The sequence below is a fragment of the Anarhichas minor genome, unplaced genomic scaffold, assembly GCF_050575085.1.
Source record: "Anarhichas minor isolate MPS153535 unplaced genomic scaffold, ASM5057508v1 ptg000007l, whole genome shotgun sequence".
NCBI lineage: Eukaryota > Metazoa > Chordata > Actinopteri > Perciformes > Anarhichadidae > Anarhichas > Anarhichas minor.
The window spans coordinates 3,314,817-3,337,730 of record NW_027466453.1 but is presented as its reverse complement, the minus strand read 5'-3'; the positions used below and the strand labels follow the sequence as shown (position 1 = coordinate 3,337,730).

Below are 22,914 nucleotides of genomic sequence, written 5' to 3'. Positions count from 1 at the left end.
ACAAGACTTTTTCTCTTTTCTTCTTCTTTTGCCGTGTTCGGGGCATCAGCAAAGTTATTTCACACGCTTGGGAGTGAGAACGTGATGCACAGAGTGGACAGGCCACAGTGACAGGGTGAAACGAGCGCTTCAGCTTCATGCATTCACAATCCGGCAACGCTGCACCAGTCGGCAGGGTTTTGCGGAATTGTGGGCGCGTTTATTTGTATCTTTATTACGGCTCTGTTACAGGAAACAAAGAGTAATACATGAGGCTGTTGTCAATGAGATAACATTACACTGGATTACATGCATGCCTTGTTTCCTACCTCACCGACCTGCTTCACCACCACACTCCATCCCGTCAGCTCCGCTCCTCTGATGCCAACCTCCTGTCTCTTCCACTCAGGACCAAGCACCGGACATGGGGTGACAGAGCCTTCTCCATATCTGCCCCCTCCCTCTGGAACTCTCTCCCCAAACATATCCGAGACTGCACTGACCTTTCCACATTCAAATCACAGATCAAAACCCACCTGTTCAAAACTGATTTTAATGTGTGACCACTATTGTGTATTTTATGTTTTTAGTGTATTGCTTTTATATATGATGATTTTAATGTAAAGTGTCTTTGAGTTTTATGAAAAGCGTTATATAAATAAAATGTATTATTATTATTATTATTATTAGATAGATGAGGGAATGAGAGAATTCAGAGGTAAAATCTCCTAAAATGAGGAAATTATAAAGTAAATAAAATACCAGAGTAAGGGTAAAGAATGTTTTGCATTAGCAGAAAATTAAAGGTGTGATGCGCAGCATTTCCTGAAAAACAATGTATCGACTAATACAAAAATAATCCCTCTCAATCATTCATGGCCCAGTAGAAGTGTGTGGCGGTGTCTGTATCAACAGAAAATCTGCCTTCGGCGTCAGTCATTCACAATCCGGCAACGCTGCACCAGTCGGCAGGGTTGTGCGGAGGTGTGGGTGTGTTTATTTGTACCGTATACAGCATTTTTACAGTAAACAAAGAGTAATACATGACGCTGTTGTTAAAATTACACCGGATCACATATGAGTAAATTAAACCATTAATGTTTGGTGACCGACACCAAAACTATTGATAATGTGATCACTGTCACTTTTTTGGAAATCAAAAAACTGGTTAAATATAAATACCACAGCCCCCCCCCCCCCCCCCCGGTGGGATAAGCAGCCTCAGTGAGCCTCTACCACGCCTGTACAGATAACAGATCAACATAAAATCAAAGAAAACAGGCATCTGTTGTGATTATAGTGTACCTACCTTTGAAGTTTTCAGAGTGCATCTGCAAAATCTGCAATTTCAGCCTCTTATCAACATACCAAATTACTGTGTAAAACTTTCACTTAGAACTATGCAGGACATTATTTCCATCAAAGTTTTCTTTCTCTTTTTTGTGGGGGAGGGGTTATCATACAGTTGCTAGTACACTAGCAAATGATGATTATATGGCTTTATTTGGGGTACACCTTTAAAGCAGCTGGAAACAATATGTTCTTGTTTTTATAGTGACAATGTATCAAATGACAATGTGACAATGTGATGAACATTCAGAGTATTATCACCTGAATCTGCAGCTCCCCTTCAGCTTCACGAAGCTATTGTATTCGTGTTCAGTGAAAATAGTTTCAAACCGCAGAAAGGACCAGTTAGCGTCTAGCTGGTGAACATAGTGGAGCATTTAGCAGCTAAAGAGCCAGATGTTTCCCTCAGGTGTTGGTCTGGCTGGCAGAGCTGAAAGGGAATGTGTGCCACAGCATTATGTATCTGAAGTTTAGAGTGCATGGACATAGTTTTAGACACTAGAGAGGAACTTCCAACTTAATGCATCAACCCCATCAGGCCGTAGACAAAACAACATCATTGTATTTGAATCAGTGTATTGGTTTATTTTGTATGTTCTTTAGTAACACCTAGTGACGATTGTGAGTAGCTGCACTAAAGAGGAAGTGAGCAAATCGTAAATGTTCAGAGTAACAGGAAGTGATGTTCAGAAAGTTCCTTTCTGCGTATGGACTCAGAGTGAGAATCTCAGCGTACAATCCTCTTAATCCTTTGCCTTAAAGTCCACAAAACTGGCTTCATCTGTAAGTCATCTACTATTTACAGTTATATTTGCATGTTTAGGTTCATATTTCTTTGGTTTGACTACAGTATTGTTGATGGTTAGTTTACTGTCAACTACATATGAATGTACTAGTGTTTAGTGGTTAAAGCATTGGTGCTTGTGTAAATGGTATTTACTGTTGTATTTAATCTTTTATTACTTACATTGAAATACTTTTAAGCACCAGTCCACTTTGGTTTATGCCAGTAATCTACTGATGTACTGGAGATATTATTTAGTATTTACAAAGGGACTTACCTTTTGTATTTTTGTGCTCTTTTTCAGTTTTACAAATGACATATTTTCCTTCATTAAATTCTGCCAAACACAACATCCTGTCTGTTCCTTGGAGAATACGGTGCTGGAGAACATAATGTCAATCTGGCTGTTTAGCTGAAAAATACGTTTCCTGCAACAACGTTCAGTGACGACAGCACAATCATCATGTTTGGTTTAAAAAACAAAAAGCAGAAACTTCATGGTGCTTTTGCAATACCCATTGTTTTTCTCTTCTCTTTTCCCTGGCTTGTTATGACACCACACAGATTCAAGCCCTCCATCTAGAGAAGAAAGAGCTTCAATCAAGACCTCTGTCTGGAGAGAAAAGGTACTGCTGTCTCCCTCACTGCTTTCACAGAATAACCTCTAAAAAGATGGATTCAGTGCCACATCTTCTGCACAAATTTCCTGCTCCAGAGTATTTTATTTAGCTATTTCTGCATTATAACCATTCAAGACAAGTGTAAGACTACAAAAAGGAAGCATTAGGCAACAACTGAACTTTTATATTTGACTGGTGTCCATTGAAGTGCAGTGATAAAATGTGTGTTTTGGGTTAAAGTTGTTGCAAAGTTTAGGAACTGTGTTGAGGTATCTACCTGAAATGTCCGAGACACACCTCACCCATAACCTCTCTAATTTGAACTAATTGATTTATCAAATTGTCAGAGTCAGCATACGAAACAGACGATAAGTGCAGACTTTGCAAAAATTATACATGTTCAGGAAAACAAGGCCGGACAGGAACTTAAGAAATGAGTGTTAACTTAAAGAAGCATATCATAATTGTAAGACTACGTAAACAGCTTTATGCAATGATTTGGCAATGTTTAGTTGTCTACCATCTATGGACCAGGAGGTTATAGATGCTGGCGGTAACAAGGTATAAAGAAGAGGAGACTAGAGAGGTCCAGGGTTGTGTCCTAGGCTTAGACTGCGTCTTGAGGTCTCTCAGACATAGATCTTATTTGTTATGCTCGTCTCTGAGGATGTCTTTGTAGTCTCCTTAAGGTAAGAGAGCTCTTCTCCTGGGAAAGGCTGACAGTAGTAAATGATAGGCTATGCATTTGAATAACAGACCTGCTACAAGTTAGGGTTAAAATGGTGTTATTCAGTCTTATGTGATTTTTACTAACTTGGTTGGCTCAGATTGTTTTGATGCTCTGCTGGTTTATCATGCTTGGTGTTGCATGTGATAACATGGCTATCTCTCCTTCTGCTGTCTGTCTTTCTCCCTCCAAAGTACGTTCACGCACAACAACACTTTTCACCTGTATAGAGTTAAAATAATCATTTACCCCATTTAGTTCATTTTGTAGCCACGCTGCAAGAAGCCCAATGCAATGCAACGTGAGGTTTGGTTAAAACGGCCCTTATAATAAATAAAACCTCTCCTCGCGTCTCTTCCTCACCTCCTCTGCTTTCATCTCAGATATAAGGGACTAAGATGAAAGGAGAACAGGCGGGAAAGGAATCAAGGATGTATAAACTGAGAAATAAGCAAAGCCCATGGTGTTCCTAATGGTACTTGGAGTTAGTGGTATTGTAACTGGAGTCCAGGGTGTGGCCTTCAGACAAGAGCAACATATTTGTTTATGTAGGTAGGTGAATGTTGTCTACGCTGATGAAAATGTCTTGATCTTCTTCTCTTTTTGGCCCCTATGAGGTTGAGATAAACTTTACTCTCTTTCTCTCTCTCTAGTCTTTTTCCAATCAATCAACATGAAAAGGTAATGTGCCCAACATTTGTCAGCTAATTGTAGTTTTTAAAAACGAATTCAATACTGTAGGTTTATTTATTGAAACATTTCAAGCTGATTTTGTGTTCACAGTGGATAATGTGGGTAACATTAGCATGTAGAATGTAGAAGTGTAATGACACTCTTATAAGAATTTAATGATTTGATAATTCATATTAAATGTTGATATATATATTTGAATACTTAAAGGGCACATATGATGAAAAACTCACTTTTTCATTGCTTGTGCACATCTATTTGGGTGTCCAGTGTGCCTTCCAACTCACAAATTGTGAAATAAGACAACCCCCTAATTGTTTTCTTGGCTGCCTAGATCAGAAAACATGTGATTCAACAAGCCATTCAGGTTTAGCTTGCCATCTTATGTCATGTGCATCGTTAATTAGCATCTCCATCCATGGCTGGAAAACTACCACTGCAAAGGTCCACCATATTTCTGTCGCAAGCAAGCTAAAAAAAAAGAGCGTTTCAGACGGGGTTGATACAGTTATTTTCAGACGGACGGTATTAGAAGAATAATTAGTTTTTTGAACATTTAAGCATGTAAACATGTTCGAGTAGAAACCCCAAATATAAGTATGAACTTGAACAATGAGCATGATATTTCCTCTTTAAGTTGTTCTATGTTGCTGTTTTTATGCTTCCAGTGTTTGATCCACCACAAAGGAGCAAGCTTTTCAGAGCCACCATTCAAGCCTGCAGGTGGTCAGTATTCAATACTCAAAAGTCCACTCAGTCAATATTCCGTGTATGTAGGCTTAAAAAATACATTATGAGTGTGATAGGATAATTATTTCTTAAAATATAGTCAGTTTTATCTTAAGTGATTTAACTGAGAACCAATTAACTTATTTTATAACTAGCTTTTTAACTATATCATTTACATAATTAAAAAATATTATTCATTCCACTTAAATGGGAACTTCAGTCTTCTGTTGCTCTATGGCAGGGGTGTCAAACTCATTTTCACTCCGGGCCACATCAGCATCACGGTCGCCCTCAAAGGGCCGGTTGTAAATGTAAGACATATTGTTAAATAACTCTCTCTGCATTTGATTATTGTCTATTCAAGTGTAAAAATATTGTACATGCAGTTATATAAATGTAAAATTATATTTAAGCACATTTCTGTTATTATAATATACATCCTTTTAATTTAGGGTTAAGAAACCCACATTACTCTATCAAAGATCAAACTTTTAAAGAAAATAACAAAGACAAATATCATCAAACACAAGTTATTACATTAACTTTGTTCAAAGCTATTTTTGTCACCTCTCTGCATCACTAATGTCCCCGTCGTCGTCCCGTGCATGGCAGCTACATCCAAGAGCTCCTCACTGAGAGTCAGGTCTTATAAACACGGATAGATGCTCTGTATCCGTGTTGTCTGTGCTTTCATCAACAGCTAATGAAGAAGACGAGTACCTGCTCGTCTCTTAGCTAGCTGTGTTGTTAGATTGCCTGCTAGTTCCTGAACTCGGTCTGCGATGGTGTTTCTTCACAAACTGACATTTGTAAAAGTCTGTATCTGGTCGGAGCTCACCTGCTCACATACCTTTAGCAGCACTGGGCTGTAGCTTTTGTAAATATATTCTGCTGTGATTGCAGTCTGCCTTTTAATTCTTGGACAATTTTATGTTTTTCTTGGAGGCTAAATTTAGCATACTTGGCTCCGTGTTTGGTGTCAAAATGCCGACGTGAATTGTATTCCTTCATCACCGACACTGCCTCATAACAGACCGTTTGTTCTCCTTGAAGCACAGACATGTATTCGCTTTCCCATCTTTCATTACATTTTCTTCCCTCTGCATCAATTTTTCTCTTCGTGGACATTTTGGGATTATTTGTCGATCTTTTTCAACTCAATCACTTGTTGGAAAACCGCTTTACGGGCTGTTCCCTCTCCTGTCCACCTGTTGTGATAGTTTTAATGTCGCTACACAGACAACATGCTATCTCATAATTTCAACTTTCTATCTCATATTTTCGACCATGGGGATACTTTTATTTTCAAGTCTAACTTTTAATTTATTTTTTTTTGCTGGCGGATTCGCGGGCCACATAAAATGACGTGGCGGGCCAGATTCGGCCTTGAGTTTGACATGTGTGCTCTAATTGAAGGACGACCCTGCTCTACCACTGAGCCACAGTCGCCAACAATCGAGTACCCTTATGAAGCGTAAATGAATATAAATTTAAGTAAAATGAAGTTAAACTTAATGCTCCATCCACACACTCTTGTCACAGCGCAGGAAAGCACATTGCTATTGCCAGATGAGTGACAACATTGTAGCATTAAAGCATGGTGGAATTAGCAAGCTAGCTAACTAGCTGGCACCTGGCTTGCTAGCTACACTGGTTACAGAAAATAAGCCAAAGAGCGGGTTGGTGGCCAGTGGCAGCGCTGGGTCTAATGCTCCAACATTGGCCCTTTTCTGTGAAGTCAAAAGACAATAGAAACAATGCCTGTTTTAATCCAATTCTGTTTCTATGGGTGTAATGGTATTTCAGCAAGAAGAAAACATGGCAAGATGTGGAGAGCTGCTGACAACATTGGAGGATTTGGGAGATGAAGAGTTCAAAAAGTTTAAATGGTACCTGCAACATGCCGAGTTCTTGGGAGGCTTCCCAGCAATCCCAAAGAGTCAATTAGGGAATGCGGACAGGCTGGACACAGTGGATGAGATCATAGAGACCTACGAAAAAAATGCAGTGGAGGTGACCATTATGGTTTTGAAGTTGATGAAAAAGAATGACTTGGTGCAGCGATTATCAAACATCAGCTCAACATCCAAAGGTAAGTAAAACAATAAAGTGAAAAAAGAAGATAAAGAAATGCACAAAACAGAAAGAGTTAGCTGTGTAACTGCAGTGCGACGAATTACACCCGTAACCATGGCAAAGATGTGCCACTGGCACCAACCGTAAAATAATGTGTCGTACTGCTTCCTTACTGCTCTGTGCTGCCAGACATCCCTCTGCCATATACCAACTTTTTAAACAGGTTACACTGATTTTAATTTCGGTGCACCAGCACATAATTTAGGTGTCCCCAAAATGTTTCACCGTGCCTTTTGGCTTTTGTCAGTTGCCATACATATTGGCAATTTCTAAACACATTAGGTAAATGATTGTAAACAGGAATAAGGGTGCAGATGATTGTTTTTGAGTCAGATGAGGCCCTCTAAAGATGTTGGGTCAGAGGGGTGTCGAAAGTAGAGCTCCAAGGGTCATTGGCCCCCCCCACCTAAAGCCCCTTTCCTGTATTGTGGACGAGAGTAGAAAAAGAAAACAACTTGTAAAATGCCACACCACACTTTGTTTCCACAGTACTATCCTGTCAAAAGGGCCAAGGCTACCCTCACCCCAACTTTTGAAATGAATCAGGCAACTCTGGTCAGGATTAGCCATCTTACCGGGAACAGGGGAGACAGGTGGTGGAGTGGTTACCTCTGCCAATGATGTCTGTTTTTGGTTGGGCATTTAAGGTCCGGGGACATAATGTGCACTGCAGCATTTTTCTTGAAAAAAACCCCAACAAACAACCACTAGTTCACTAGTTGAAAAACTTCATTTTGAATTACCAGTATATTTTAATGTCGCTTGAGGAGGAGTACACGGCACAGTGTCACACAAACACACACAGAGACTGGAAATGTTAGCATTGCAACACTTAAAATAGCATATTGTAATTAGTGTCATCTCTTCCACATTCATTCAGAGACTCTCATTGATTGCCAGCGTAAAGTCAAATCCAACCTGAGGAAGAAGTTTCAGCATTTGGTTGAGCAAGACACAACATCTGGAAAGCAGATTTTGATGAATGAGATCTACACTGACCTCTACATCACAGAGGACAAGACTGGGAAGGTCGACACGGAACAAGAGGTCAGGCAAACTGCAACAGTATCCAGAAAAACAGCTGATTTGGAACCAATTATCAACATAAAAGACCTCTTTGAACGCTTATCTGGTCAAAATGGATCAGTTAGAACATTACTGACTAAAGGAGCAGCAGGCATTGGGAAAACAGTCTTGACACGGAAGTTTGCCCTGGATTGGTCCGAAGACAAAGTCAACAACAATATCCAGTTTATTTTTCCATTCACTTTCCGAGAGTTGAATTTGCTTGAGGAGAAAAAATACAGCTGGGTGGAGCTTCTTCATCACTTCTTTGCTGAGACCAAAGAAGCAGGAATATGTGGTTTTGATAAACTCCAGATTGTGTTCATCCTTGATGGTCTGGATGAGTGTCGACTTCCTTTGGACTTCCACAACAACGAGATCCTGACTGATGTTACCGACTCAGCTTCGGTGGACGTGCTGCTGACAAACCTCATCATGGGGAAACTGTTCCCTTCTTCCTGCCTCTGGCTGACCACAACACACGAGGCAGCCAGTCAAATCCCTCCAAGGTTCATTGACATGGTGACAGAGGTGAGAGGGTTCACTGATCCAAAGAAGGACGAGTACTTCAGAAGGAGATTCAGGAATAAAGAGCTGGCCAGCAGAATCATCAGCCACATCAAGGCATCACGAAGCCTCCACATCATGTGCCACATCCCAGTCCTCTGTTGGATCACTGCGACAGTTCTGGAGGATTTGTTGAAAACCACAGAAAGAGAAGAGCTGCCCAAGACCTTGACTGAGATGTATATCCATTTTCTGTTAGATCAGTCCAAACTGGCAAAAGCAGAATATCATGAAGGAGCTGAGACAGAATCACTCTGGAACACAGAGACCAGTAAGATGATTGTGTCTCTGGGAAAACTGGCTTTTGAGCAGCTGCAGAAAGGCAACCTGATCTTCTATGAAGCAGATCTGAAAGAGTGTGGCATTGACATTAAAGCTGCTTCTGTGTACTCAAGCGTGCTCACACAGATCTTTAAGGAGGACCGTGGGCTGAACCAGGACAAACGTTTCTGCTTCATCCACTTCAGCTTTCAGGAGTTTCTGGCTGCCCTTCATGTCATTGTGTCCTTCGTCAACTCTGGTGTCAACGTCTTGTCAGAAGAACAACCAACCTCCCAACAGTCTGCTCTCATCACTGGGCAATCCACAGTCAATCAGCTCTTCCAGAGTGCAGGCAACAAGGCTTTACAGAGTCCAAATGGACACCTGGACTTGTTCCTCCGCTTCCTCGTTGGCCTCTCACTGCAGACCAATCAAGCACTTCTTCAAGGCCTATTGAATCAATCAGGAAGTAGCTTACAGAGCAATCAGGACACAGTCCAGTACGTCAAGGAGATGATCAGGAAGAATCCCTCTCCGGAGCGACGCATCAACCTGTTTCACTGTCTGAATGAGCTGCGTGATCATTCTCTGTTGGAGGAAATCCAACAGTACCTCAGTTCAGAATGTCTGTCCACAGACAAACTGTCTCCTGCTCAGTGGTCGGCTCTGGTCTTCATCTTACTGTCATCAGAGAGCAAGTTGGATGTGTTTGACCTGAAGAAATTCTCTGGTTCAGAGGAAAGTCTTCTGAGGTTGCTTCCAGTACTTCAAGCCTCCAGTCTATCTTTGTAGGAACACAACTTACTTTACATATTTGATATTGTAAATGTTACATTTTTAGGTCCTTGTTCATTCTTTCTGACTGTGACATCTTCAGGTTGAGTGGCTGTAACCTGTCTCAGAGAAGTTGCGATGCTCTGGCCTCAGCTCTCAGCTCCCCGACCTCTAATCTGAGAGAGCTGGACCTGAGTTACAACAATATGATGGATCCACAGCTCCAGGTGCTCACGGATGGCTTGAAGGATCCACAATGCAGACTGAAAACTCTCAGGTCTGCTTGATTTATTTAAGGCTCTTAATAACATCAGTTTGTCAAAGTGATTCACTTTTACATTTTTGTGTTTTTGACCATGGTTATTCATTGTTATGAATGTGCTTGTTAAGGTGGCATGGTACTACTCATATTGTTACATAATACACACTTTTTAGCTACGATATCAGCATGACTTTTGCAATAGCAAGGTCAGTGATTAGTCCACCATTTTAATCCAGATATAGCTGAAATATTTTTTGGTACAGACATTAATGGTTTCCAGATGATTGACGCTTAAGAGTTTGCTTGTATTCTGACATTTCCTCTTGTGCCACAGGTAGTTTCTTTTGGTTAATATTGAACTATCTCAACAACTATTGGATGGATTACAATGATATACGTATGGTACGACCAGGGCATGTGAACAGAGCGGAGCGGTGACAATTTCAGCTCCTCCTTCACAGAGCTGTTCGCTCCTCCCGCTCACCCACTCAAAGTCGCTCCACTAAATATCACTCAACTCAGATTTCCCCCCCACTCCACTCAAACCGCTTACCGTCTTCCAAAAAAAACCAACTGTATTTTGATTGGAGCTGTACCGAATGTCCGAATATATATATATATATATATATATATATATATATATATAAATAGAAATAGATATTCAAAGTTTCTGTTGAGATTTTTGGATGAAGCTTTCAATGTATTTTGTCATACTTTATATCTTCACCCTTAAAAAAAGTCCTGGAACAAAATTCTCAATTTCTATTCAGTGATTCATTGGATTTAATTTGTTCGTATTTTTTTGATAAAAATGGATTGAACTTATCAGTTTAGTTTGCTGCTAGACCGCCCTGTTACTAACCTACAGGTGCCTCCTTTGTGTACGGCGAGCAGGAGAGGAATCCGTTTTTTGACCACAGTGAAAATGTAGTTTTTGAAAGGCTGAACGCCAACAAATATAGATTGATGCAGGATATTTCATAAGTTAAAAACATGTCAATTGTTTTCAATAACTGTTGACTTTTGCAATTTACATCGTTCTGGAGTTATTGAAAATGTTTCGATCACACAAGTCTGAAACAATCCTACGCAACCGACATGCGCAATACACACATTCTGGCTCGAACACACTAGAACTGCTTATAGAACTCATAGTGTGAGCACTACCGGAGCTAAATTGGAGCGGCATTGAGCGGTAGTTAAGGTGACACTCATGCTTTTATAAAATCCAAAATCCTTCCAATATGCTTGCCAATATATATATATATATATATATATATATATATATATATATATATATATATATATATATATTTTATTTTTTTTCTCTGAATATCAACGGAAGTGACGAGTGCAAAGTTGGCATGATGCATACAGTCACAATGGTCAAATTTTTGGGATATATGGCACGTTGAAATAAACTGGAATTTTGCTGAATAGCACCTCAGTTATGGTAATCATGGCGGGGGGGGGGGGGGCAAGTGCTGCTGTTTCACTTTCTCCAGCTTCTTACTTCTCATAACATACTAACATTAAACGTCATAACGTTACAGATGTAATCAGGACACAATCAAAACTAATAAAAATTAACTTCAGTGAATTTGAGTTCTGTCAGACTGCATTGACTCCAACCTTATTTTTTATGGATTTTTGTTATTGATGATTCTACAGGCTGAGTAACTGTAAGCTGACATCAGAGAGTATTGAAGCTCTGTCTTCAGTTCTCAGTTGCCCGTCCTCCAGTCTTAAAGAGCTGGACCTCACTAACAACAACTTGGATGACGAAGGAGTGAAGATGCTCTCTGTGGGATTGGAGAGTCCACACTGTAGACTTGAAACTCTCAGGTCAGCTTTCTGTTTAACCAGACCTACATCTGTTTGATGGCTGTCATTAAGAGAGTGACTTAATATTTGCTGAAAATCTTGTTTTTGCTAATCCACACTCTAGACCTAGATTATGTCTGGTAAATAGAAAGGTGATGTTTGTCTTTATCACTTATTCTATTTCTAGTTTGATTGGCTGTGCGCTGACGTGGAATAGATGTGATGATGTGGGCTCATTCCTTAGCTCCAAGTCTTCTGGTCTGAGACAGCTGGACCTGAGTATGAATGACCTGCAGGATTCAGGAGTGCTGGTATTCAGTACCGGACTGAAGAATCCCCGCTGTAAACTGGAAACTCTCAGGTCAGCTGGTTTCTGCACTATCACATCAGCCCGCTCTAACCATTTTGTGCATGAATGAGACGACAATTTGTAAGTAATTTTGCAGTAAGATGCCGAACTTGCTTTTTGCATGTTATTTGTAAGCCATGTAGTGTGGACTGACTACAATGTAAGTCAATGCATCGGCGTGAATATGCTACGCCCTGAACAAGTGATGAAATTTAAAATGTGGGAGAGACCGATTATGGTGGGCGGCAGAAGATCGTTGCTCAAGACCGGTGTGCTTATTTTAAACCCAACCATTAACCTAAACTTAACGAAGGGGTTTTGTTACAGAGCTGCACATCAATGTCTCGTCAAACCTATGAAGAAGTCAAACAAGCTTGAAGGTTGATCCAACACCCTACCAGGAAGTTTTCTCTGTTTCTTCTTTCACAGCACAAATCAGCAACAGTACAAGAGAGCGTCTAGCAGAGCCGACAGAAAGATCAACTCCTCTTCACGGCACTTCATATTGTTTCCCATTTTGACTGGCACTACAGTGACTCACTATCAAATTGTAATTCATTGTCCAGAAAGGCATTGTAACCAATGGGAAATTATAGGATTTGGTCTGTAATAGATGTGGTGGAAATGAAAGTATTTCCTTGAGAGAAATCAAAAATATCTCAAGCTTTCTGTCTTTTAAGTATTTATTACAGGATAAAGATATAGAAAAATTATAAAAAGCATACAAACAAATAAAACAAAATCAAACAGATCTAACAAGCCCAAACAGCTCAAATGTGCACTAACAGATTAAACAGAATAAAACAAAGTCATAGGTTGCTAATCAGCTGAACAGCATTGAGAGCGTCTCTTCACCCTGGAGGATCAAGGGAGACTCTGACTTCTCCACAAAGAAGCGTCTCATTTAAACACGTCCGAGGGACGTATTTTCACCGCAGCAGGAAGCTGCATGCACCAATTTAACATTTTTTTATTTTTGTTTTACAATTTTCTATTCTTCTTCAGGCTAAGGGCTTGTAACCTGTCTGAAAAGAGCTGTGAAACTTTCGCCTCAGTTCTCACCGTCCAGACGTCCATCTTGAAAGAGCTGGACTTAAGTCATAACAACTTGAAGGATTCAGGAGTAAAGCTTCTTTCTGCTGGACTGGAGAGTCCACACTGTAACCTGGGAACTCTCAGGTCAGCTCAGTGAAATATTTGTTATCTCTAGAGATGTTGATATATATTTAGAAAAATTTAAGATAATGTATTACAAACAATTATTTTCCGGGCATGAGTTTTTTAGTTGTAGACTCACAAACGAGTATTCTTTGTCATCATCACTAATTATATCCAGGTTGGGTCAGTGTAAGATGTCAGAGAGAAGCTGTGAAGCTCTGGCCTCAGCTCTCAGCTCCCAGACCTCTAGTTTGAAAGAGCTGGACCTGAATAGCAACGACCTGCAGGATTCAGGAGTGAAGCTTCTTTCTGCTGGACTTGAGACTCCTCAATGTAGACTGGAAACTCTCAGGTTAGATGTAAAGGCTCTCACACAAACATTTTCTCTCACATGACCAGATTGTTAACCTGTGTGTGATCTACGAGTCCAGATCAGTTGTATTAATGGTTGTTGTTACTGCGTCCTGATTCCTTGAATCTTCACAGTCAAATCAACAAGTAATTGAGTATTGATTCATGTTTACAGTCTGTCAGGCTGTCAGGTCACAGAGGAAGGCTGTGCTTCTCTGGTCTCAGCTCTGAGCTCCAACCCCTCCCATCTGAGAGAGCTGGACCTGAGCTACAACCATCCAGGAGACGCAGGAGTGAAGCTCCTCTCTGCTGGACTGGACGATCCACAGTGGAGGCTGGAGACTCTAAAGTATGGCTCATAGAGGGCTGAGAGAAAGTACTGTGAGCTCTGTAGAACCAGTGTTTGGTTTGTCCATTCTGGGCTACTGTAGAAACATGGCGTTATACCATGACAGATATCATAAAGAGGATCTGCTCCCAAGAAAACTTAGAAAACATAACAACAAAAACATTTTAGAACAAGAATTTTAGTCTCTGATTTTTCCATTTTGTGAAATGTTGTGCTTTCAGTTTTTTTAAATGTTGCCTTTTACATCGTAGCTTATGCTTTTCTTACTATGTTCATGGTTTCAGAGTGGACCATGGCGGAGTGCAGAGGTTAAAAGCTGGTCTGCGGAAGTGTAAGTATTTTTTTATTGGATAAACAAGAAGGCAATCCAGGCACTCCAAAATGTCCTGATGAAGACCTGCAGTGATTTAATCATGTTGGTCTTTTCAGTGATTTAGCCACTATAATAAAGGCTTCCACGCAAAATCATGAAAACATACAGGTTCACCAGAAACTCCTTCAGCTCAGACTCCAGCGGGTCCTCTGGCAGCGACCAGTCCACCGTGGACACACCCAGGCTGTATTGCTGGACCCGCTGGAGGGAAGGGAGGCACGGAAGAACCAGGGGCAGACTGTCAGACCCTGCTGCAGTAAAATGAGAGGAGTTCTAAAGGGACTCTGGTTGTCGTAAACACTACTGCCTCTGTCCACAGGGACCGCCAAAATTAGCAGAAGTTCCATGTTGTATCTTTATGTTTCCCTCCTCGGTATTACTTGTTCCTATATTTTGGAGTTTCTGGATTGCTTGCCTGTCCATCCTGTTTTTTCACCATTTTCCAAGAGCACACATTCCTGTTGAGGTCACCAGACTGACAACTTTACATTAGCCCAACTAACACATGGGCTAATTTAAAACCCACTGCAGTACTTTGCAGGACCCTGGCCTGCACACAGAGTAACAGAGGAATGAGTGTTGTAAAATGTTGCCGTTGTTTGCACTGTTAGCGCTGTTAGCTCAGCGGTCGTCATGTTGCACACCGTTAAGAGGCAATGGAAATAATCCCAATCCCATATATAGCACCTTTAAAATGGAGGGACCTTTAATAAACCCAGATGAGGGGCTACAACTAACTTTAAAATGGGAGGCACATTAGGCAAGTGGCATAAGGTATTCACACAACAAAATTTAAATTGAATAAAATGTTTGAAAAACTACTATCAAAAGGCTCTTCAGTAAAAAACTGAAATAAAATGAAATAAAATACTACAAATATCAAGATCTTTGATGGTCAAGCTCAACTCCCCATCCACAATTTGTTTTTATAACAGAAATCAGAAATTGTGTTCATTAATAAAGTCTTATTTGCCTAATTTTCGCTGCTAAAAATCGTGGACATGCATGTAATCATGACATAGCGTGGCTAAAGTGGACATGGAAAACTCCGGGGGTGATGAGAGTCCTTGATGATTTGTTGTGAGCCTATACAACAGAAATAATGTAAAATTTTAAAGCATTAAAATATATGTTAATATCTGTTAATGCGGTCCTATCAAGAATTGCTGACTATAGAGCAGTTAACAGCAAATGTCCTCAACAATATTTGTGAGCATGTTGACAACGGAAGTGACGTTTGGCCTCAGCCATTCATCAGAATCAGAACCGTTTATTTGCCACGGTATGTTGCACATACAAGGAATTTGACATGACGGGTGGTGCATAACATGACGGGTGGTGCATAACATTAACAATCAACAACAATCAACACAGTGCAAAAAATAGAAACATTAAAATGTGTAATAAAATATAAAATAAAGTGCACAAACACACAGATAGCAGGACTATAAACAAGTATAATGTAAGTGTATGTAAAAGTGTCAGGTGTATTTCAATAAAGAAACATAGAAGGGATGTGCAGGAGAGTGTACCAGAAAGAAATTGTCGTGGGGATGACAGAGTCAGTGGTGGTCCCAGGCTTTGTTGATGAGCCCAACTGAAGATAGGAAAAAACTGTTCATGTGGCGTGAGGTCTTGGCCCTGATGGACCGCAGTCTCCTGCCAGATGGAAGGGGCTCGAACAGTTTATGTCCAGGCTGAGAGTGGTCAGCTACAATCTTTCTTTCTCACAGACAAGTTATCAAGCTTTAAACATTGAATGAAAACTGTTACAAGCATCAAAATGTCTGATTGTGTCATGTTCCATTATTCCATATTCCAACAGCATGCTCAAGTTTTACAGAATTCCAAAAGCATCACGACCGATTCAGAGCAACAGGTGTTTCAGTTTAACTTGTGACCTTGTTAACTGGTTACAGCTGAATGCATCCGTGGTTGCTCGTAGTACCTTACGTAAATGGTTGGCGTAGATAAAAAAACACAGATGAATATGTATTTAAAATAGATTGAAGGCTTTTACGAGGACACCTACAGGTCCTGTTTGTGTTTACAACAGCTGCCATCACCACGGGCAGAGAGTCACCAGTTAACATGGTCACTCGTTAAACTGAAACACCAGCTGCGTACGTGTTGACCACCACTGGACTGATCAATAATTCTGGTGTTTGAAATGCCCATTATAAAACTCAATAAAATCTAAACTCTAAGTCTGTATCAGGGTATTTGACGTTCTGTTCATGAACACAGATAACGTGGTTGGAAGTATCTAGTGACTTGTATCTCGTAATGTCTCAGTGGTGTAATGTTACACACTTGGTTTCTCCACCACCACATGTATATATCTGGCCCCTTAATATTTGGCCACTTACTAATGTATTCTACCCACTCACTAACAGCACACAGATCTGGAAGTCAGTCACCATTTGCCAAATTTCTGATCTTTAGTGATTAATGCCTTTGCATAGCTTGGTAATTGTACTCCACTGTACTAAACGTCATCATTGTTTACTACTATAAAATGTTGTATAACAGTATGTTCTACTGCTTTGCGTCTCTATATCAGATGCCTGTGAACTCACACTGGACCCAAACACAGCACACAGACAGCTAATCCTGTCTGAGGACAACAGACAGGTGGAATGTGTGGAGGAGAAACAGCCTCATCCGTATCATCCAGAGAGATTTGGTCCCTTACAACAGCTGCTGTGTACAACTGGGCTGACTGGTTGCTGTTACTGGGAAGTTGAGACTAAGGGACTGTCTTGCATAGCAGTGGCTTACCGAGGAACGAAAAGGAGAGGAAATGCTGATGACTGCAGGTTTGGAAGGAATGACAAGTCCTGGAGTCTGGACTACGAAAGATGGGGTTGCAATCTTTGGCACAATAACACACGAACAGGCTTACATATCCGTTTCAAAGAAACTCCCAGAGCAGCAGTGTATCTGGACTGGCCTGCTGGCACTCTGTCCTTCTACATGATCTCCTCTGACACACTGACACACTTCTACACTTTCTACTCCAGATTCTCCGAACCCCTCTACCCTGGGTTTGGTTGTGCAACAGGCTCCTCACTGTCTCTGTGTCAGATAGATGAGGGAACGTCTGCCAGACAGAATCCAGAGGTATAATATCCTTAAATGAGGAAATAATACAGAAAAATAAAATACCAGAGTAAGGGTGAAGAATGTTTGCATGAACAGAAACTTAAAGGTGTGATATGCAGCATTTCACTGAAAAACATTGTATCAACTAATATAAAAATAATCCCTCTCAATCATTCATGACCCACTAGAAGTGTGTCACTAGACTTTTTCTCTTTTCTTCTTCTTTTGCCGTGTTCGGGGCATCAGCAAAGTTATTTCACACGCTTGGGAGTGAGAACGTGATGCACAGAGTGGACAGGCCACAGTGACAGGGTGAAACGAGCGCTTCAGCTTCATGCATTCACAATCCGGCAACGCTGCACCAGTCGGCAGGGTTTTGCGGAATTGTGGGCGCGTTTATTTGTATCTTTATTACGGCTCTGTTACAGGAAACAAAGAGTAATACATGAGGCTGTTGTCAATGAGATAACATTACACTGGATTACATGCATGCCTTGTTTCCTGTTAATCCTTTGTGCATGGGAAGCGATTTGATTTTTTGGGGGGGTTATCATACCATTACAATAATACACCTTGACTTCTACACTGGCAAATGATGATTATATGGCTTTGTTTGATAATAAAAAAACAACTGGAAAAGTCTTCACTGGAATCGTGTTTTATTTGCAGAATTAAGGTGAATGAATTAGTTTCCAACAAATGATTGCAGCTTCGTCTGTTGCAACACAGAGTAGAAGTAGCATAATATGACTTTAGAAACTTGAAGGCACAATCCTGCAAACATGGATTTAGAACGTGCTATCACCCTAAACCCTTTAAGGTATCATTATTTTCAAAAAGATGAGAATATCTCCATTGTCTGGAGTGAGGGTAGACCTTTCTGTGGTGACTGGGATATTACTATTGGGCCCGTCTAGCTTCCACTCTGATGCTTCTGTCAGCACCTGCTCCAGGTGTGTGTCTGTGTGACTGTCACAGAGGGGGCGTGTCTGCAGCACCGGACTATGAATCTCCACTCCGTCGTGGTGAAAGTATTGCACCAATTTAAAAAAAGGAAGTAGCCAAGAATGTAGTGAAACTGGTTTGTCTGCTTCAGAATCTGCTGCAGAGGTTGCTGCCTGGTCATTACACCTTGCCCTGGGTTTATGAGGAGCTACTGTTAGATAAGGGATTAAACCTGACAAGTTGTGAGGGAGCTAAGAAATACCCGAAGCAAAACTGAAAATGTCCTTAATTTGTTTTATACTATAAAAATGGGGATCCAAACAGTTTCAACTTTCATTTAATTAGGTCACTGTCATGTGAGTATAGGTTTTGTTCAAATTGGGGTACACCTTTAAAGCAGCTGGAAACAATATGTTCTCGTTTTTTATAGTGACAATGTATCAAATGACAATGTGACAATGTGATGAACATTCAGAGTATTATCACCTGAATCTGCGCCTCCCCTTCAGCTTCACGAAGCTATTGTATTCGTGTTCAGTGAAAATAGTTTCAAACCGCAGAAAGGACCAGTTAGCGTCTAGCTGGTGAACATAGTGGAGCATTTAGCAGCTAAAGAGCCAGATGTTTCCCTCAGGTGTTGGTCTGGCTGGCAGAGCTGAAAGGGAATGTGTGCCACAGCATTATGTATCTGAAGTTTAGAGTGCATGGACATAGTTTTAGACACTAGAGAGGAACTTCCAACTTAATGCATCAACCCCATCAGGCCGTAGACAAAACAACATCATTGTATTTGAATCAGTGTATTGGTTTATTTTGTATGTTCTTTAGTAACACCTAGTGACGATTGTGAGTAGCTGCACTAAAGAGGAAGTGAGCAAATAGTAAATATTCAGAGTAACAGGAAGTGATGTTCAGAAAGTTCCTTTCTGCGTATGGACTCAGAGTGAGAATCTCAGCGTACAATCCTCTTAATCCTTTGCCTTAAAGTCCACAAAACTGGCTTCATCTGTAAGTCATCTACTATTTACAGTTATTTTAACATGTTCAGGTTCATATTTCTTTGGTTTGACTACAGTATTGTTGATAGTTAGTTTACTGTCAACTACATATGAATGTACTAGTGTTTAGTGGTTAAAGCATTGGTGCTTGTGTCAATGATATTTACTGTTGTATTTAATCTTTTATTACTTACATTGAAATACTTTTAAGCACCAGTCCACTTTGGTTTATGCCAGTAATCTACTGATTTTATTTAGCTATTTCTGCATTATAACCATTCAAGACCAGTGTAAGGCTACAAAAAGGAAGCATTAGGCAACAACTGAACTTTTATATTTGACTGGTGTCCATTGAAGTGCAGTGATAAAATGTGTGTTTTGGGTTAAAGTTGTTGCAAAGTTTAGGAACTGTGTTGAGGTATCCCTAAAATGTCCGAGACACACCTCACCCATAACCTCTCTAATTTTAACTAATTGATTTATCAAATTGTCAGAGTCAGCATACGAAACAGATGATAAGTGCAGACTTTGCAAAAATTATACATGTTCAGGAAAACAAGGCCGGACAGGAACTTAAGAAATGAGTGTTAACTTAAAGAAGCATATCATAATTTTAAGACTACGTAAATAGCTTTATGCAATGATTTGGCAATGTTTAGTTGTCTACCATCTATGGACCAGGAGGTTATAGATGCTGGAGGTAACAAGGTATAAAGAAGAGGAGACTAGAGAGGTCCAGGGTTGTGTCCTAGGCTTAGACTGCGTCTTGAGGTCTCTCAGACATAGATCTTATTTGTTATGCTCGTCTCTGAGGATGTCTTTGTAGTCTCCTTAAGGTAAGAGAGCTCTTCTCCTGGGAAAGGCTGACAGTAGTAAATGATAGGCTATGCATTTGAATAACAGACCTGCTACAAGTTAGGGTTAAAATGGTGTTATTCAGTCTTATGTGATTTTTACTAACTTGGTTGGCTCAGATTGTTTTGATGCTCTGCTGGTTTATCATGCTTGGTGTTGCATGTGATAACATGGCTATCTCTCCTTCTGCTGTCTGTCTTTCTCCCTCCAAAGTACGTTCACGCACAACAACACTTTTCACCTGTATAGAGTTAAAATAATCATTTACCCCATTTAGTTCATTTTGTAGCCACGCTGCAAGAAGCCCAATGCAATGCAACGTGAGGTTTGGTTAAAACGGCCCTTATAATAAATAAAACCTCTCCTCGCGTCTCTTCCTCACCTCCTCTGCTTTCATCTCAGATATAAGGGACTAAGATGAAAGGAGAACAGGCGGGAAAGGAATCAAGGATGTATAAACTGAGAAATAAGCAAAGCCCATGGTGTTCCTAATGGTACTTGGAGTTAGTGGTATTGTAACTGGAGTCCAGGGTGTGGCCTTCAGACAAGAGCAACATATTTGTTTATGTAGGTAGGTGAATGTTGTCTACGCTGATGAAAATGTCTTGATCTTCTTCTCTTTTTGGCCCCTATGAGGTTGAGATAAACTTTACTCTCTTTCTCTCTCTCTAGTCTTTTTCCAATCAATCAACATGAAAAGGTAATGTGCCCAACATTTGTCAGCTAATTGTAGTTTTTAAAAACGAATTCAATACTGTAGGTTTATTTATTGAAACATTTCAAGCTGATTTTGTGTTCACAGTGGATAATGTGGGTAACATTAGCATGTAGAATGTAGAAGTGTAATGACACTCTTATAAGAATTTAATGATTTGATAATTCATATTAAATGTTGATATATATATTTGAATACTTAAAGGGCACATATGATGAAAAACTCACTTTTTCATTGCTTGTGCACATCTATTTGGGTGTCCAGTGTGCCTTCCAACTCACAAATTGTGAAATAAGACAACCCCCTAATTGTTTTCTTGGCTGCCTAGATCAGAAAACATGTGATTCAACAAGCCATTCAGGTTTAGCTTGCCATCTTATGTCATGTGCATCGTTAATTAGCATCTCCATCCATGGCTGGAAAACTACCACTGCAAAGGTCCACCATATTTCTGTCGCAAGCAAGCTAAAAAAAAAGAGCGTTTCAGACGGGGTTGATACAGTTATTTTCAGACGGACGGTATTAGAAGAATAATTAGTTTTTTGAACATTTAAGCATGTAAACATGTTCGAGTAGAAACCCCAAATATAAGTATGAACTTGAACAATGAGCATGATATTTCCTCTTTAAGTTGTTCTATGTTGCTGTTTTTATGCTTCCAGTGTTTGATCCACCACAAAGGAGCAAGCTTTTCAGAGCCACCATTCAAGCCTGCAGGTGGTCAGTATTCAATACTCAAAAGTCCACTCAGTCAATATTCCGTGTATGTAGGCTTAAAAAATACATTATGAGTGTGATAGGATAATTATTTCTTAAAATATAGTCAGTTTTATCTTAAGTGATTTAACTGAGAACCAATTAACTTATTTTATAACTAGCTTTTTAACTATATCATTTACATAATTAAAAAATATTATTCATTCCACTTAAATGGGAACTTCAGTCTTCTGTTGCTCTATGGCAGGGGTGTCAAACTCATTTTCACTCCGGGCCACATCAGCATCACGGTCGCCCTCAAAGGGCCGGTTGTAAATGTAAGACATATTGTTAAATAACTCTCTCTGCATTTGATTATTGTCTATTCAAGTGTAAAAATATTGTACATGCAGTTATATAAATGTAAAATTATATTTAAGCACATTTCTGTTATTATAATATACATCCTTTTAATTTAGGGTTAAGAAACCCACATTACTCTATCAAAGATCAAACTTTTAAAGAAAATAACAAAGACAAATATCATCAAACACAAGTTATTACATTAACTTTGTTCAAAGCTATTTTTGTCACCTCTCTGCATCACTAATGTCCCCGTCGTCGTCCCGTGCATGGCAGCTACATCCAAGAGCTCCTCACTGAGAGTCAGGTCTTATAAACACGGATAGATGCTCTGTATCCGTGTTGTCTGTGCTTTCATCAACAGCTAATGAAGAAGACGAGTACCTGCTCGTCTCTTAGCTAGCTGTGTTGTTAGATTGCCTGCTAGTTCCTGAACTCGGTCTGCGATGGTGTTTCTTCACAAACTGACATTTGTAAAAGTCTGTATCTGGTCGGAGCTCACCTGCTCACATACCTTTAGCAGCACTGGGCTGTAGCTTTTGTAAATATATTCTGCTGTGATTGCAGTCTGCCTTTTAATTCTTGGACAATTTTATGTTTTTCTTGGAGGCTAAATTTAGCATACTTGGCTCCGTGTTTGGTGTCAAAATGCCGACGTGAATTGTATTCCTTCATCACCGACACTGCCTCATAACAGACCGTTTGTTCTCCTTGAAGCACAGACATGTATTCGCTTTCCCATCTTTCATTACATTTTCTTCCCTCTGCATCAATTTTTCTCTTCGTGGACATTTTGGGATTATTTGTCGATCTTTTTCAACTCAATCACTTGTTGGAAAACCGCTTTACGGGCTGTTCCCTCTCCTGTCCACCTGTTCTGATAGTTTTA

General features: G+C 40.1%; 1 protein-coding gene across 1 annotated transcript; it reads left to right on the top strand.

Moving 5' to 3' along the window:
* Nucleotides 1–9: 9 nt before the first annotated feature.
* On the top strand, nt 10–18,095 carry LOC142939763 (NACHT, LRR and PYD domains-containing protein 3-like). Its single transcript, XM_076082881.1, has 13 exons — nt 10–2,112; nt 2,678–2,739; nt 4,114–4,141; nt 4,819–6,971; nt 7,896–9,696; nt 9,786–9,959; nt 11,616–11,789; nt 11,956–12,129; nt 13,123–13,296; nt 13,454–13,627; nt 13,802–13,975; nt 14,260–14,306; nt 16,912–18,095. The coding sequence occupies exons 4-13, from the start codon at nt 6,665–6,667 to the stop codon at nt 17,475–17,477; spliced, it is 3,765 nt and encodes a 1,254-aa protein (XP_075938996.1). The 5' UTR covers nt 10–2,112; nt 2,678–2,739; nt 4,114–4,141; nt 4,819–6,664; the 3' UTR covers nt 17,478–18,095.
* The last annotated feature ends 4,819 nt before the right edge of the window (nt 18,096–22,914 follow it).

Bases quoted from the DNA above. Each gene is read 5' to 3' on its own strand.
- LOC142939763 (XM_076082881.1), top strand. From the start codon at position 6,665: ATGGGTGTAATGGTATTTCAGCAAGAAGAAAACATGGCAAGATGTGGA. The intron at 6,972-7,895 runs GTAAGTAAAACA...ACATTCATTCAG, and splicing joins CATCAGCTCAACATCCAAAG to AGACTCTCATTGATTGCCAG. The intron at 14,307-16,911 runs GTAAGTATTTTT...TCTCTATATCAG, and splicing joins AAAAGCTGGTCTGCGGAAGT to ATGCCTGTGAACTCACACTG.